This window comes from Nicotiana tabacum, chromosome 1 (genome assembly GCF_000715075.1).
Source record: "Nicotiana tabacum cultivar K326 chromosome 1, ASM71507v2, whole genome shotgun sequence".
Lineage (NCBI taxonomy): Eukaryota > Viridiplantae > Streptophyta > Magnoliopsida > Solanales > Solanaceae > Nicotiana > Nicotiana tabacum.
In genome coordinates this window covers 203,552,985-203,566,377 of record NC_134080.1, presented here as the reverse complement: position 1 = coordinate 203,566,377, position 13,393 = coordinate 203,552,985, and the positions used below count along the sequence as shown (strand labels likewise).

Here is a 13,393-nt window from a genome sequence, read left to right as displayed (position 1 = left end):
CAAATTACTAGAAGAAATAAGCTCTTAACTTTAAAAAGTTTCACTCTTGACATGGGTACTATATATGCGTATTGTGTTTAGCACCTATAAATAAGTGCCTTAAGCACCATATTTATAACTTGTATGGATGATTGTTATGTATTGTTTCTTGATATATCGTATCGTACTATATTGTATTGTACCGTATCGTTTGATAAATATAATGTTTGGATAAATTGTATTGTTTGCCATCATTTCATGATATCACGCATCAACAATATGAAAATAAACTTACAATATTATAAAGAGAAATTATGATACAAAGTAAAATTATTATATAAAAAAATAGGGTAAATGATTAAAAAAATTATTTAATAATAATGTAGGGTGAGATTGAGAGAAAAAGACAAGATAACGATGCGACCATACCAAATCGGTCGTTACATAGAGTGGCACATTTCATCGTTATGTAACGACAGATTTAGCGACACGATACAATAAAAAATAAGTAACAATCAAAACAAACATCGTATTTAAAGTAACAATACGATACAATACAATTGGTAACAACCATCCAAACAAGTTGTAGAAATTTCTTCTGATCTACTACTTTGTTAAAGTGTTATATGAAAGTTTTGCAACTTTTCATTGCTCAGGAAAAGATACATACACTAATTATCACTACAACATAATGTATTTATAGCCACAAAACAAAACGTAGCTAATTATGAAAATGTCTGTGGAACATTTTAGCCACAATATTTTTTTCCGTAGCATTCGTAGCAAAATGTAACATAGCTAAAAGTTAGCTACAGACTTTACATGGTCCGTGGCTGAGGATTTTTTTTTTTGGCAATCCGCTAGGCAAGCGCCTAGGGCTAGTTTTTTATATATAACAAAATTAAAAAATAAAATACAATGTCATGATCTCCTACAAAATGAAAGGAATAAAATTTGAACTTAACAAGTAGACTATTATCAAAATTGAGCACTGCACTCAAAATTGATATCACATTAATTTAAACTACAAATCTAGGCCGAAGATGTCCTTTGCTTCCTTGTATTTCCAGTCCATTGAAGCTCAATTCAAATGTGTACCATGCTGATTGTAAATGTAGCCATAATCTGCGTCAATTTGAATGCAGCAACCCATCCCACGCGTATAATATTTTCCTTCGATCCCCTTCCTGTTGCTGCGCCGAAAAACATTTTCTCGAATTGTGCAAAACAAGTGCATGCTCAAATGTCCAAAGCATACGTCCTAGCTATTTATTATTGAAAACCCATGCGCATGCCTTCTTGTTGGACGCCTTTCTTCAAAGTCACGCTCACCTCATGCATATGCCATGCGTGCATCTCCCGCATTGAGAGAAACAATTCGTTGTCCAGCATGCGATACATTTCCAGCGTGCAATTCCATGTGTAAACAGGCTTGCATCCCTGATGGAATTTAAAGTCCTCCCAAAAAAACATGCCCCAACTGCTTTCGTTGTGAAAGCTGCCAGCATCTATGCATGTATCAAGATCTCCTATGTTTGCTGCTGTTATTGGTTTTGTCGAACAACTGTTTTGTCTCTTGTTTCCATAACGCGTGTCGATTCTATTAGCCAGGCGTGTTCTGCAGACACATTCATTGTCGACCTACTGAGATGTGCTAGGAAATTGCAGGTGTGCATTGATTCCTCTGTCCCCATTGCTTAATGGTTGGAGCATGGTTGTAACGTCCAAACATTAAACAATTAAAATTGTTGCTCCTTTTGATTCTAAAAGCATCCATCACATGCTTTTATGTATCCAAGATAACTTTCCATGGGTATTACACTTTTCCATGTGATACTTTTGTTCAACAGCATGTGTTGTCTGGTGGTTTGTAACACCCAAAACGTGAGATTCCATCTTTTGTCGTAAAGCTGAATTGTCTTATATTTCCAAAACGCATGCTGCATTTCCTAGAAATTCCCTAGCGTGCTGGTGCATTCTCCAAGCGCATTGGCATCTGTTATTGTCCAGAACTTCACGTGCCCATCTTGTTTTCCCATCCTTTAGTGTCCTCCCAGTGGATTGAATGTAGTGCAATAATACCACCACTTGAGATTCTACTATAAGATTAGGCTTTAGCTTCGATGATATACCTGCAAAAAATGAACAAAGTTAGCCGAAAAATTGCTATCCAAACTCTCCTCAAGAATGATTCGAGTGTGATAACAAATTGAATCCTCTTTTCCTCCTAATTCCTTGCAACATTAACTCTTATGTAAGGGCATTGAATCTTATCTTCGTTAATAATCCTCCTTCCTTTAGAGTCCATATCCCAGAAACCATGGCATTCAGTATTTCCTTCATCTAGAGCATAATTGGCAAGGTGGTCTACTAATGTATTCCCTTCTCTGAATATATGTGTGACCTTGATGATACTTTGTTCCTTCAATCTTAAAATCTCATGTACATGTTCAGTAATATACTTAGGAGGCTTCCATGATTCCTCTATAATGTTCTTTAATAGCGTAGGATCTGTCTGCATCCATATCTGGAAATAATTAAGATTTTTGCACATCTTCAATGCCTCCACAATAGCTACCGCTTCTGATTCATTGTTGGTTCCTTGAGAAATCTCCCTTCATTCTGCATATATCAAATCACCTACCTCATCCCTTATGCAGAAATCAATTGAACTCCTCCATGGGTTCCCTCTACATGCTCCATCCGTATTTACTTTGATCCATCCTCTTGAAGGAAATTCCCATAACACTTTATCATATTTCAGTCGAGGTGTTTATTGCTCCATCATTGTCAGTAAGCCCAGCCACTTGTGAGGCACATGTAGTCCAGGCTTTTTCAGTTGGACCAGAGCTTGCATAGTAGATGACACCTGGTAAATAACTCTGCTCACTGACACTGCTTCTCCATATTTCAAACTGTTTCTTCTCTTCCAAAGTTCCATACAATGCATACAGGTAGAGCTTGTAACACTAGCTTCAATCTAGGTACAACTGGTGTTGTCCAACACTTTGTAATTGCTTGATGTTATGACAACCCATCTAATGCAATTCATGCTCTCCTCGGGAAGTAAGTCCAAACACTTCTAGCTGCATTGGATGTGAAGAACAAATGTAGTAATGACTCCTCCTTAGGATCAGCACAACACCAACATTTAGATGGCATGGAGTATCCTAGTTTACGCAAGAAATCATCAAATGGCAGTTTGGCTTTCCACACCATCCACAGGAAGAAGGATATCTTGAAAGGTAAACCTTTTACCCATATCATCTTGTAAGCTAATCTTGGGTTGGCTCTTCTTCGCAGGTAATCCCATGCAGACTTTACTGTAAAATGTCCCCTTGTTTCAAGCATCCAGAAAGGAGTATCTAACTGTGAACTTTCAGTTGGTGGTCTAATATTCTGCACAATGTGGTGTGCTAAATCTTCTGGTAGGCTCTCAAACATTTTATCCACATTCCACATATCATTTTCAACCAGATCATTGACATTATGAATATCCTCATCGATACCAAACTCTGCAGGTACTTGAAAATATAAGGCTCCCATCTTAGTCCAATTGTCGTACCAAAATAAAGCTGATCACATTCTCAGTTTCCAGTAGATTTGATGCTCAATCAAGTCCCTACATTCTAGCATTTTTCTCCACACGTGGGATCCATGCTTCCAAGGTACAATTACTGTATTCAGTTTCTTGCAGTACTTTTGACTCATAAAAGAACTCCACAAACTGGGCTTAGTCCTGAAATTCCACCATAATTTGTAGAATAGTGCCTTAGATACATCATGTAGGGACCTGAAACCTATGTCGCCCTCCTCATAAGGCATACAAAGGTTAGTCCAAGACGCCCAATGTCTAGTGCTACCTCCCATATTGCTGCTCCAAAAAAACTTGGCAAAATGCTATGTAATTTGTTGATCACATAACTTGGAGGATTAACTGCTGACAACATATGAATTGGGATACTCTGCATGACATTTGCGATTAAAACAGCTCTGCCTCCTACAAACAGGAGTTTGTCTTTCCATGACTGAAGTTTGTCCATAACCTTGGTGATTAATCCCTGGTAATAGTCTCCCCTTCTTCTTGCATAAAAAATAGGACAGCCAAGATAGGTCATAGGGAAACATTGTCTTCGTATACCTGTAATCCTTTCCACCTTGTTAATCACCTCATTATTCGTTAAATGATGCAGGTATATGGCTGATTTGGCTTTGTTCACAGTTGACCAGATGATGATTCATAAGCTTGCAAAACCTCCATCACAAGTCTCAATGAAGTTTCATCAGAAGAGCAGAAAATGATCGTATCATCAGCGTATGATAGATGATTTATTTTTGGGCTCCATTTTGGCATTCCAAATCCACAGAAATACAGGTTAGTGTGTAGTGAATTCAATCCCCGAGAAAGTGCTTCTGCTGCTAGAATGAATAGAGTTGGTGACAAAGGGTCACCCTGTTTAACTTCCCTCGATGATTTGAAAAAACCATTAGGCTAACCATTTATAATAATAGAGTACCAATTGTTCCCAATCAAATCAAAGATCAAGCCAATAAGAGCTTCAGGAAATCCCATTTTTCTTAGTAGTTTGGTGATGAATAGCCATGATAGCCTATCGTAGGCTTTTGTCATATCAAGCTTAATCACAACATTTGGACCTGCTTTTGTTCTCAACCTGATATCCTTAATGATTTCTTGAATTAGCAGTACGTTCTCAACTATGCTTCTGCCCTTCACAAAACCTGTCTGTTCCTCTGAGATTATGTTTGGTAATAATTCAACCAACCTCTCATGAATAATCCTAGAGAAAATCTTGTTAGCAAAGTTGCTAAGACTGATTGGTCTCATGTCTGCAAAAGGTCATAACTTCTTTTTTCTTTGGTAATAAAACCAGGTTTGTGTGTGTCACACTCTTTGTCAACTTCTGACTGCAAAAGAAAGCCTTGACCATACTTACTACATCTTCTTCAATAATTTCCCAGCATGTTTGGTAAAAGGCTCCAGTGAATCAATCCGGTCCACCAGCTGAGTCCCCATTCAACCCCATAACTACGCTCTTCACTTCTTATTGGAAGGCAAAGCCATCAATCTTTCATGTTGATCACTATCTACCATTGAATACATGATTTAGAATATAAAAATCATTTAGAACTGCACTCTCTGTAACTTGATCCTTGTAGAACTTTATTGCTTCTTCTACTATTAAGTGATCTTCTTCAATCCAGTTACCAAGGCTATTCTGGATCCTTGATAATTTCAGTCTCTTCCTTCTCCCATTAACTTGAGCATGGAAGAATTTAGTGTTTCTATCGCCATCTTTGAACCATAACATGCCAGCTTTTTGTCTCCAGAATTCTTCTTCTAATGCAAGATATTTAATCATTTCAGCTTGGACCTGTTGTAATCTTTGTCTATTCATCTGTGTAGGATTGACTTCAAATTGTCTTTCATGAACCATGACCACCTCCTCAAGGCTTGCAATCTTTTGGAATATATCCCCATATGTAGCTTTGCTCCAGGTAGATAGTGCTTGTTTAAGCTTCTTTAACTTGTAGTTAAAAATGCAAAAAGGGTTAGCACTAAAATCAGCATTCCAATTCTCCTTTACTACATCTTTGAAGGTTTCATGCTTCGTCCAGAAGTTAAGAAATCTGAATGATTTCTTAATTGGCGTAGTTTCTATATCACATTTTAGCAGCATTGAGCAATGATCAGACCCAATTTTGGATAGGTGAGTTATCTCCAATCCAGGAAAGGTCTGTTGCAATTCATTATTGCCAAAACATCTATCCAATCTTTTAAAAATGCACTCCTCCTCTGATATTCCATTCCACCATGTAAATATGCTTCCTTTAAAACCCAAGTCTGTCAAGTTGCAGGTATTGATGCAGTGTCTGAAGTCATCTACTTCAATGAGAGAAACTGGCAATCCCCCATATTTCTCTTCCTCATCCCATATCACCTTAAAGTCTCCTCCAACTAGCCAAGGTACTGTCATATCTGATGCCATTGCATACAACGTATCCCATAGTTCTATTCTTTCAGTGCGATCATATTTGGCATAGACTAGTGTAAGGATGAGCTCAACATGTGTTTCAGAGTGCATCAATCTCAAAGTCAGCTGTTGAGTCATGTTATATAAAATAGTAACCTCAAAAATTTCATCAAGAAAAGCCCAAATCTTGTTTGACACATGCACCACAGCCTGTGCCAAACAAATTCTTGCTCTATACCTCTCCATTTTGTGAGACTGTTGCATAGGCTCAAGGATTCTTATGAACTCAAAATGATGTTTTCTGTGCATTGTAATCATGCTTTCAAATGCTTGCATTGTGTTTACTGACTTGGCATTCCATATAATGGTATCCATTAAATGTTTTGGGATTTGGACAGTGTTCTCCTTGTTTGTACTCTACTAACTGGGACAATAGAAGTCTCTTTTGACTGTTTCTTTTTTCCCTTTATTGCAGATTTTACTAGTTCAATAAGCCTTGGCGACAGATCTCCCTGCTTGGCTACATTAAGGAAATTTTGTACAGTGAATTCCTCATCCATGTACCTACCTTTAAGTTCTGCGTGGTTAACTTGATCATGTGCTTCTACTGCTTCTTTTGATATAACAATATCCTCTGCCTGGTTGACAAGTTCTGCATCTTTTTCAGCATGTTCATTAGTCAACAACATTATATTATTCAATGGAACGTTACTTCCTGCTACATCCTGCACGGTGCTCAATGGAACAGTACTTCTTGCATAAACCTGCACTGTCATAGCTCGGTTCTTGTCTGCATTCTCATCTTGTTTCTGGTTTGCATTTTCAGCTTCTTTCAAGGCATTACTAACAACATTATGTGAAGTCCCTCCTGGATCAATAATATTAATTTTCCCCTCTTTTGTCTTTTCTGTTGCTGCATTTGTGCATTCGCTGATGCTTTGAATATTGATTACATTGGCATTACAATTAACAATTTGATCCTCATCTTCCACTTGATTTCCTCCAAATTCTTCATCACTATGGATTGTATCTGGAATTTAACCATCTGCTAAGTCTTCCTCTGTTTGGTTGATCCATAATCTCCCTCCTGCCTATTTTTCTTTTTCATTGGTCCTGAATTTCTCAAAATCTGTATCTTCAACAAATTCATTTTCTTTGCTGTTTACTAATTGTTGTTCAACATTGGTGTCCTATGAAGGAATGTCTTGACATGAAGTATTGACTTGAACTACATTATTTTTGAATGCTTTTTGGACCCAATGGGCAGTTGACTCATTGTGAAAATGTTGCTCATTTCCCAAATCTTTTTGTACACAATGAGCTGTTGATTCCCTATTTGCTGCATGATTTTTTATTGCTGTAGGATTGAAAGTAGGTGTTGTAGGATTCAGTTTCTTGGGTTGTGTCTTGGATGATTGTCTCCTAGATGAGCTAGGAGAAGTTACCTTTTGTACTATTTCTCTTGTTGAAAAATCAAATTCCTGCTCCTCTACCTCATTCTCTACACCTGTTGTGGAGTTATTTTGCTGAATATCATTGTTTCCAGTGGTTTTTCGAACTGGAATTTCCTCCACAACTGCCAATTGGTTACCTTCATTAATCTCACCATTTTCAATTTCTAGCACTGCAAATTGGTTGGTTGTTTGTATTTGTTTTGTCACAGCTGTATTGTTAACAAGAACTATTTCTTTCCCTTCTGCAGTAGTACCTTCAGATTGTTTGCCTTTGTTTAGTCCCCATATTATCGCGAACTTCCTTCCATTGAGGGCCTGCATTACCAACTACCTTACCACCAGTAAGGATCATTAAGGGAGCATCATGTTTTGCAGGTTTATTATTGCCTTGTTTCACATTTTCGACATTTTTCTTCTGCTGGACATTTTTGCTTTCCCTTAAATCAGGATTACTTCTCCAACATTCAAGCATGTCATGGCCTTGTAACTTGCACTCTTTACAGTACTTTGGCAAATAATCACAGTTAATGGTTACCCATTCAGTTCTTACATCCCCATTTACGTCATTGACAATGTCCATTCGAACTTTCTTTGGGAGGTCAGCTAGCAGATCCACCAACACTTTAACACGAGCACAGCTAGGTCTAGTTTTCTTGATAGTAGCCAAATCCAAGTGAAGGGGTTTACCTACAGTAGAAGCTAGAGAGAACAAGCATTCTCTGACAAAATAGGTAGGCAGCAAATTAGGGAATGAAATCCAAGCCATTACCTTAGGTGTCTCCTCTCCAACTTTAAATTTTGCATCATAGATCAATGTTCTCAGTTGATATTCATCCCCATGCTTATCCTTAACATAGTACACACCTTTTGACGAGAAATCTACGTAATCTTTCCATAATGAAAAGAGAATCAAAATGTGCCTGTCACGAAGATATCCAATGTTGCATTCAGCTTTGATACCACACTAGGTACAATTCGACGTATTTCATTGATGTATGGCCATCCGTATGAAAATTTGCACACAACTGCCTGTTGCAGTCCTTCAATATAGTTCATACGTTCAACTTCTGATTCTGTAAAGCATACCGTTGGTTGTCCTTGAAAGAATTGGGCTTGTCTAGGGGGATTGGATCAACTACTGCTGCTCGATCTTGCACAGTGGAAGTGCTGGGTATAGGTTTTACTACATTTGCATAATCCATTGGATTTGGATTTGTTGTCGTGCCTGGCTGTGTGATGTTAGGGGGTGGTTGAGGAGGTGGCCCAGCATGTGAGGGTAGCTGGCCACTGGCCATAGTGGCCATGGAAGCACTACGTGAAGGAGGAGTGATCTTCCCAACTCAAACGTGTATCTTCAAAAAATCTTGAAATAACATAGATCAACCCAGATTATTGCTACAACAATGTCTTGCACCAATGATAATTCTTTAGCACCTAAATATCTTTGACAATAAATGCAGCAGATTTTGCTAATTCGATGCTACAGTAGTTTCGAATTTTTTTTTAAGATCTGTTGTTGAATTTGGCTTCAAACCTGTGACACGCGATTAAAATAAAGCATCCAAATTTTTCTTCAACACTCATACTTTACGTTATAATAACAGAAACATATAAGCTTGCAAATAGTTGATGCTACAGTAACACGAAAATCTAGGAGTTTAAGATCTAGGAAAATTGGTTATAGATTTGAAAGTAAAATCAAAAGGAGATTGTTCACAAGGAGAAGGGGGTTCTATTGAGACCAATCTTGTGATTTTATCTTGCCGGATGCCAGAGTTATAGCCGATGAATAGTGACGGAATCACTATTCATGGTCTTTTCTTTTCTTAGTTCTTCAATAAAACCTTATGACAATGTTTGGATGAGGATTAATACTTATTGCTATGAAATTTTTGTGTTGTAGCTATATTTATAGCAAAATGATTTTATACTCTTGCCATGACTAATACATTTATAGCAAATGATTCTATACTCTTGCCACGACAAATTGACTAATACATTGTGAGCACGTGATTTTTGCTTCACGGAAACTACTCCAAAAGAAATCGGAAAAGAAATAAAACAAGTTACCTTCGGGTACAATTTTGAGGATTTGTGTGACATTTTGATAATTGTTCTGTCTGTAAATGCTTGCCTTGCTATAGTTAGAAAATACAAAAAATACATGTTGCATGCATTTAGGAAAAATGGTACATTTGGGAATTAATTAACCATTATTTGGTTTGTAAAAGTGAATATCACAAAAAATAGGCATTTTATTCTATTTTGTTGTCATGGTAATTTTATTTAATGTACTAATTCGTGTGATAAATGTTGTTAGGTGTTAATTAATGTTTGTGTAGTTTAATTTTGGTTTTTAGGAATTTTTGTTTATTTATAAGAGGGAAAGCATCGGATTTGGGCCAAAAATTCAACTAAAATCAGGCCCAAACCAACACCACGACCCAGTCCAAACCAAGTCTTCTAGAGACGCCCCAAACGACACCGCATAGGGTGTTTGATCTGAGCCATCCATCCAGTCCAATCCAACGGTCCAAGATCCCTTTCAGCAACCCGTTTTTGAACCCGACCCGTTGCCTGGATTCGAACCGACCCCCCCACTTAACCAAATGACACCGTATTGTTAAGCTCCCCCAACCCTGGCCATCGATCTTGATTGATCCAGCGGCCAGGATTAAACCACCCACCCCATATATAAGGCCAATCCATCACCCCACGCCCCAAACCAAATCCCCCCTTCGCCCACTGTTCACCTTCGTCCCCAGAACCCCCCCTCTCAAACCGTAGCCGCCTTAGGATTCCCCCACCATAAACCCGGCCACCCGGACTCTGATGGCTACCAAAACAACACCCCTGATGCACCCAACCACCCTGAACACGAATCTACTAACCGTTTACCTCGAATCACCCTGCAGCTTCTCGAATCTTCAATCGAAGATTCAAGCAAAAATTGGATCTACACCCACTGACCCCAAACTCATACCACAACACCTCCTGACCTCCCTCATACCCTAAACGTTGTTGGTTCCATTCGAATATGACCAGAACTGAATGAATCCCAAATCAAACCACCAAGAACCCTAAAAGGGACCAAAAGTGGAGGTCTGTCTGAATTGAAAGACGATATGGGGTCTAATCGACCTTAGTCTAAGTGTTCTCAGTTGAGAACACTCGATTAAGGTCCATTCGACCCCAAAAAATGGTCGAGTCCGAGTTCCAGCCTGGTTCGTTTTGTTTTGAGCTCCCAAGATAAGTTTCCTTGTTCTTTCCATCAGTGTTTGAATTTCTAGTTGTGTTTTGTTAGCATGTCTAGCTAGTTTGATGATTCTTTCTGTCATTTTCTTTCAGTTCAGTCCATCTTCAAGTAGACCTCTTATTTAGTTAATTCTTTTGTTCGTTTGTTAATCTATTAAGATGAACTGTGTGTGCGATTTGATTAAAATCGTCCAATAGTCAGTTAATACTTAAGGTCCCTGTCTTGCCCCAGATATATGAATCACTCTGTCTTTATATTTTAATCTGTTTGTTGTTATCCACTATGTGCATATAGTCGATTGAATAAGTGTCGTCAATGGAGTTCACTTGAAAACTAGAAAATCAGGAGTCTGCTCCTTTCAATATGATTACTAGCCTATTCCTCTTACCTATGGTGAGACTTGTATCAACGGGCCTGTTGCATCAGTGCTTCGATCTTAGTTTGCATTCTCAACTGCCTATTGGATCAATTGGTTTTGAGTTGGTCAGGATTGGCTCCCAATATGACCAAACTCATACCATTTTTATTGACACCCTTGTCTGGTGGAGTTTGAATCCTTGGTTGAACTTAGGCTGAGAGTTGGGTATAGCTGTAGAAATCTGACAGGCCAACCTGAAAATCAGTATTGAGTTTAAGTTGATTAGTTAGTAGTCAGTGATTAGCTAAATCCAGGAGGAGGTTTATATATTGACTATTAAAGTTAGGGTAATACAGTAATATGTATTTGTTAAGGTTAATTTTGGCATTTAACAGAGATTAATCAGGGGTTAAGTTAAAAGCATGTCAAGTGGTAATTAAAATACTATTAACCTAATGACAATGAGGAACAAAACAACAAACATGGTAATTAAGTTAGTATTATAATACACCCACGACTCTTGATTAAAACAAATAGGACAAGCATGGGCAACAATATAGTGGGGATCAATAAAAGACATTTAGGCATGAGAATTAAAGGGGTATGGGCAGGAAAGGCTGAAGGGTTCAAGGCAGCCTAGGACTTGCTTGTATTCTGCCTATAAATAGGCTCATTTAAGGTAGAGTTCAGGAGGAAAAAAATCAGAAATTAAGGTTAGACATCAGAGTTTAAGAGGGGAAAAATCAGAAATCAGAGGTTGGACAATTTTTAAGTGTTGAGAGTTAAAAGAGTACTGGATTTCTGAACATAACAAGCAGAAGTCACTGTGTCTCTGCACCTATTTTCCCTCTCTGTTTGGCCTGTCTTTGTTGGGTACACTGCTAGGTTTTCAGCCTAGTTTCCCTTGGTTTCCTTGCTGGTACAACACTGTTTCAGCTGGGTATTGTGGGTTTTCTGAAAGTTCACTGGATTCCCGTTTGGTTTTAAAAATCTGCCTGCTGGATTGTTTGCTACTGAGTGCTGCCTCTCTTGTTGCTGTTGTTGCTGTGTATGTTACTGCTTCCACTGATCATTCCTTTTCTTCTCTTGCTTTTCCCAATACCAGGTACACCACTGATACACTGCCAATGTAAGCTGAAAGTTGAAACATGAATACAAAAAAGGAAGAGTTGAAGTTGTTCTTTTTGAATCATACATAGTCTGTATATTGAACATTAAGTTGTGTATAATTGTTCATATCTTCTAGGATAATGAAGGTAGTCATCATGTATAACTAGACGTCATGTAAGGCAACTTAATGTCATAATGTGTATGTATGCTGGTAGATAAAGAAGATGATAGTGCAGTAAGAAATATCTTGAATTTTAGCTGTGTTTATGGTTAGCAGATCTTCTAACGCATGTTAAGTGCTGAACTATCCATTGCTAGTTAATCTCACTTCATTTAGTAGGCTGCCTCGTTATAAATTGCAACAATACCGTTAGAATAAAATAACATCGGTTCCCATTTCAGCCTTATAAATATTGGTCCTGAGTTGAATGAATTAACAGGCCCTTATCGGAAAAGGAATGGCCAAGGTCCAGTCCATACAGTGTGCGCTGGGCCTGGGCCCATAACTGCCAAACGAACTGCCCGTATCACGTCCCTCTTTCAACAAATCACGTTCGAAACTTAACTATGATAACTCATAAGTATGTAAATAAAGTAGGACCTTTTCATTTTTTTTAGATACAAACAAAAATAGAAAACATAGCCACTATAGGACGGCCTTTTAAATAAAAATGAGACGAGCCTCACCAAATAAAACGCACAGATTGCGGGGCCCTCACAAAAAATGTATGTATTAATTACTTAGAACTCGGGATAGGCCGCTTAGCGAACTCCACGACCTTACCCAAAATAACAACACGCTAGTTCTTTAGGACGTGTCTTAATTAATCTTACTCTCTTAAATTCGGGTGCACATTTATGTGACCCAAATCCAAATCTCAGCGGAATCGAAATGGGTCTCTAATCACGGGTACATTGATTGTGACGTGGTTTGAGATGCATGTCCATGACGTTTCAAATTCCTTTAAAAAATAAGAATGAGATGAACCTCGTCGAATAAAAATATAAAACTGCGGGGCCCTCAGTAAATAGTTGCTTTAAAACTGCTTAGACTTCGGGATGGACCGTTTAGCAAAATTTCACGGCCCTACCCAAAGTAAATGATACGCTAGTCGCTTTAGGCGCGCCTTTAATAATTTAATTTTCTTAAACTCGGGTGCACATTTATGTGACCCAAATCCAAATCTCAACGTAGTCAAAGTGTGTCGACGACCACGGGTACATTGATTGTGACGAGGTTTGA

General features: G+C 38.1%; 1 protein-coding gene across 1 annotated transcript; it reads right to left on the bottom strand.

Moving 5' to 3' along the window:
- Nucleotides 1-5,081: 5,081 nt before the first annotated feature.
- Nucleotides 5,082-6,347, bottom strand: LOC142164660 (uncharacterized). Its single transcript, XM_075222903.1, has one exon. It carries the CDS (start codon nt 6,345-6,347, stop codon nt 5,082-5,084), a length of 1,266 nt encoding a protein of 421 aa, XP_075079004.1.
- Between the last annotated feature and the right edge of the window lie 7,046 nt (nt 6,348-13,393).

Bases quoted from the DNA above. Each gene is read 5' to 3' on its own strand.
- LOC142164660 (XM_075222903.1), bottom strand. From the start codon at position 6,347: ATGGATACCATTATATGGAATGCCAAGTCAGTAAACACAATGCAAGCA.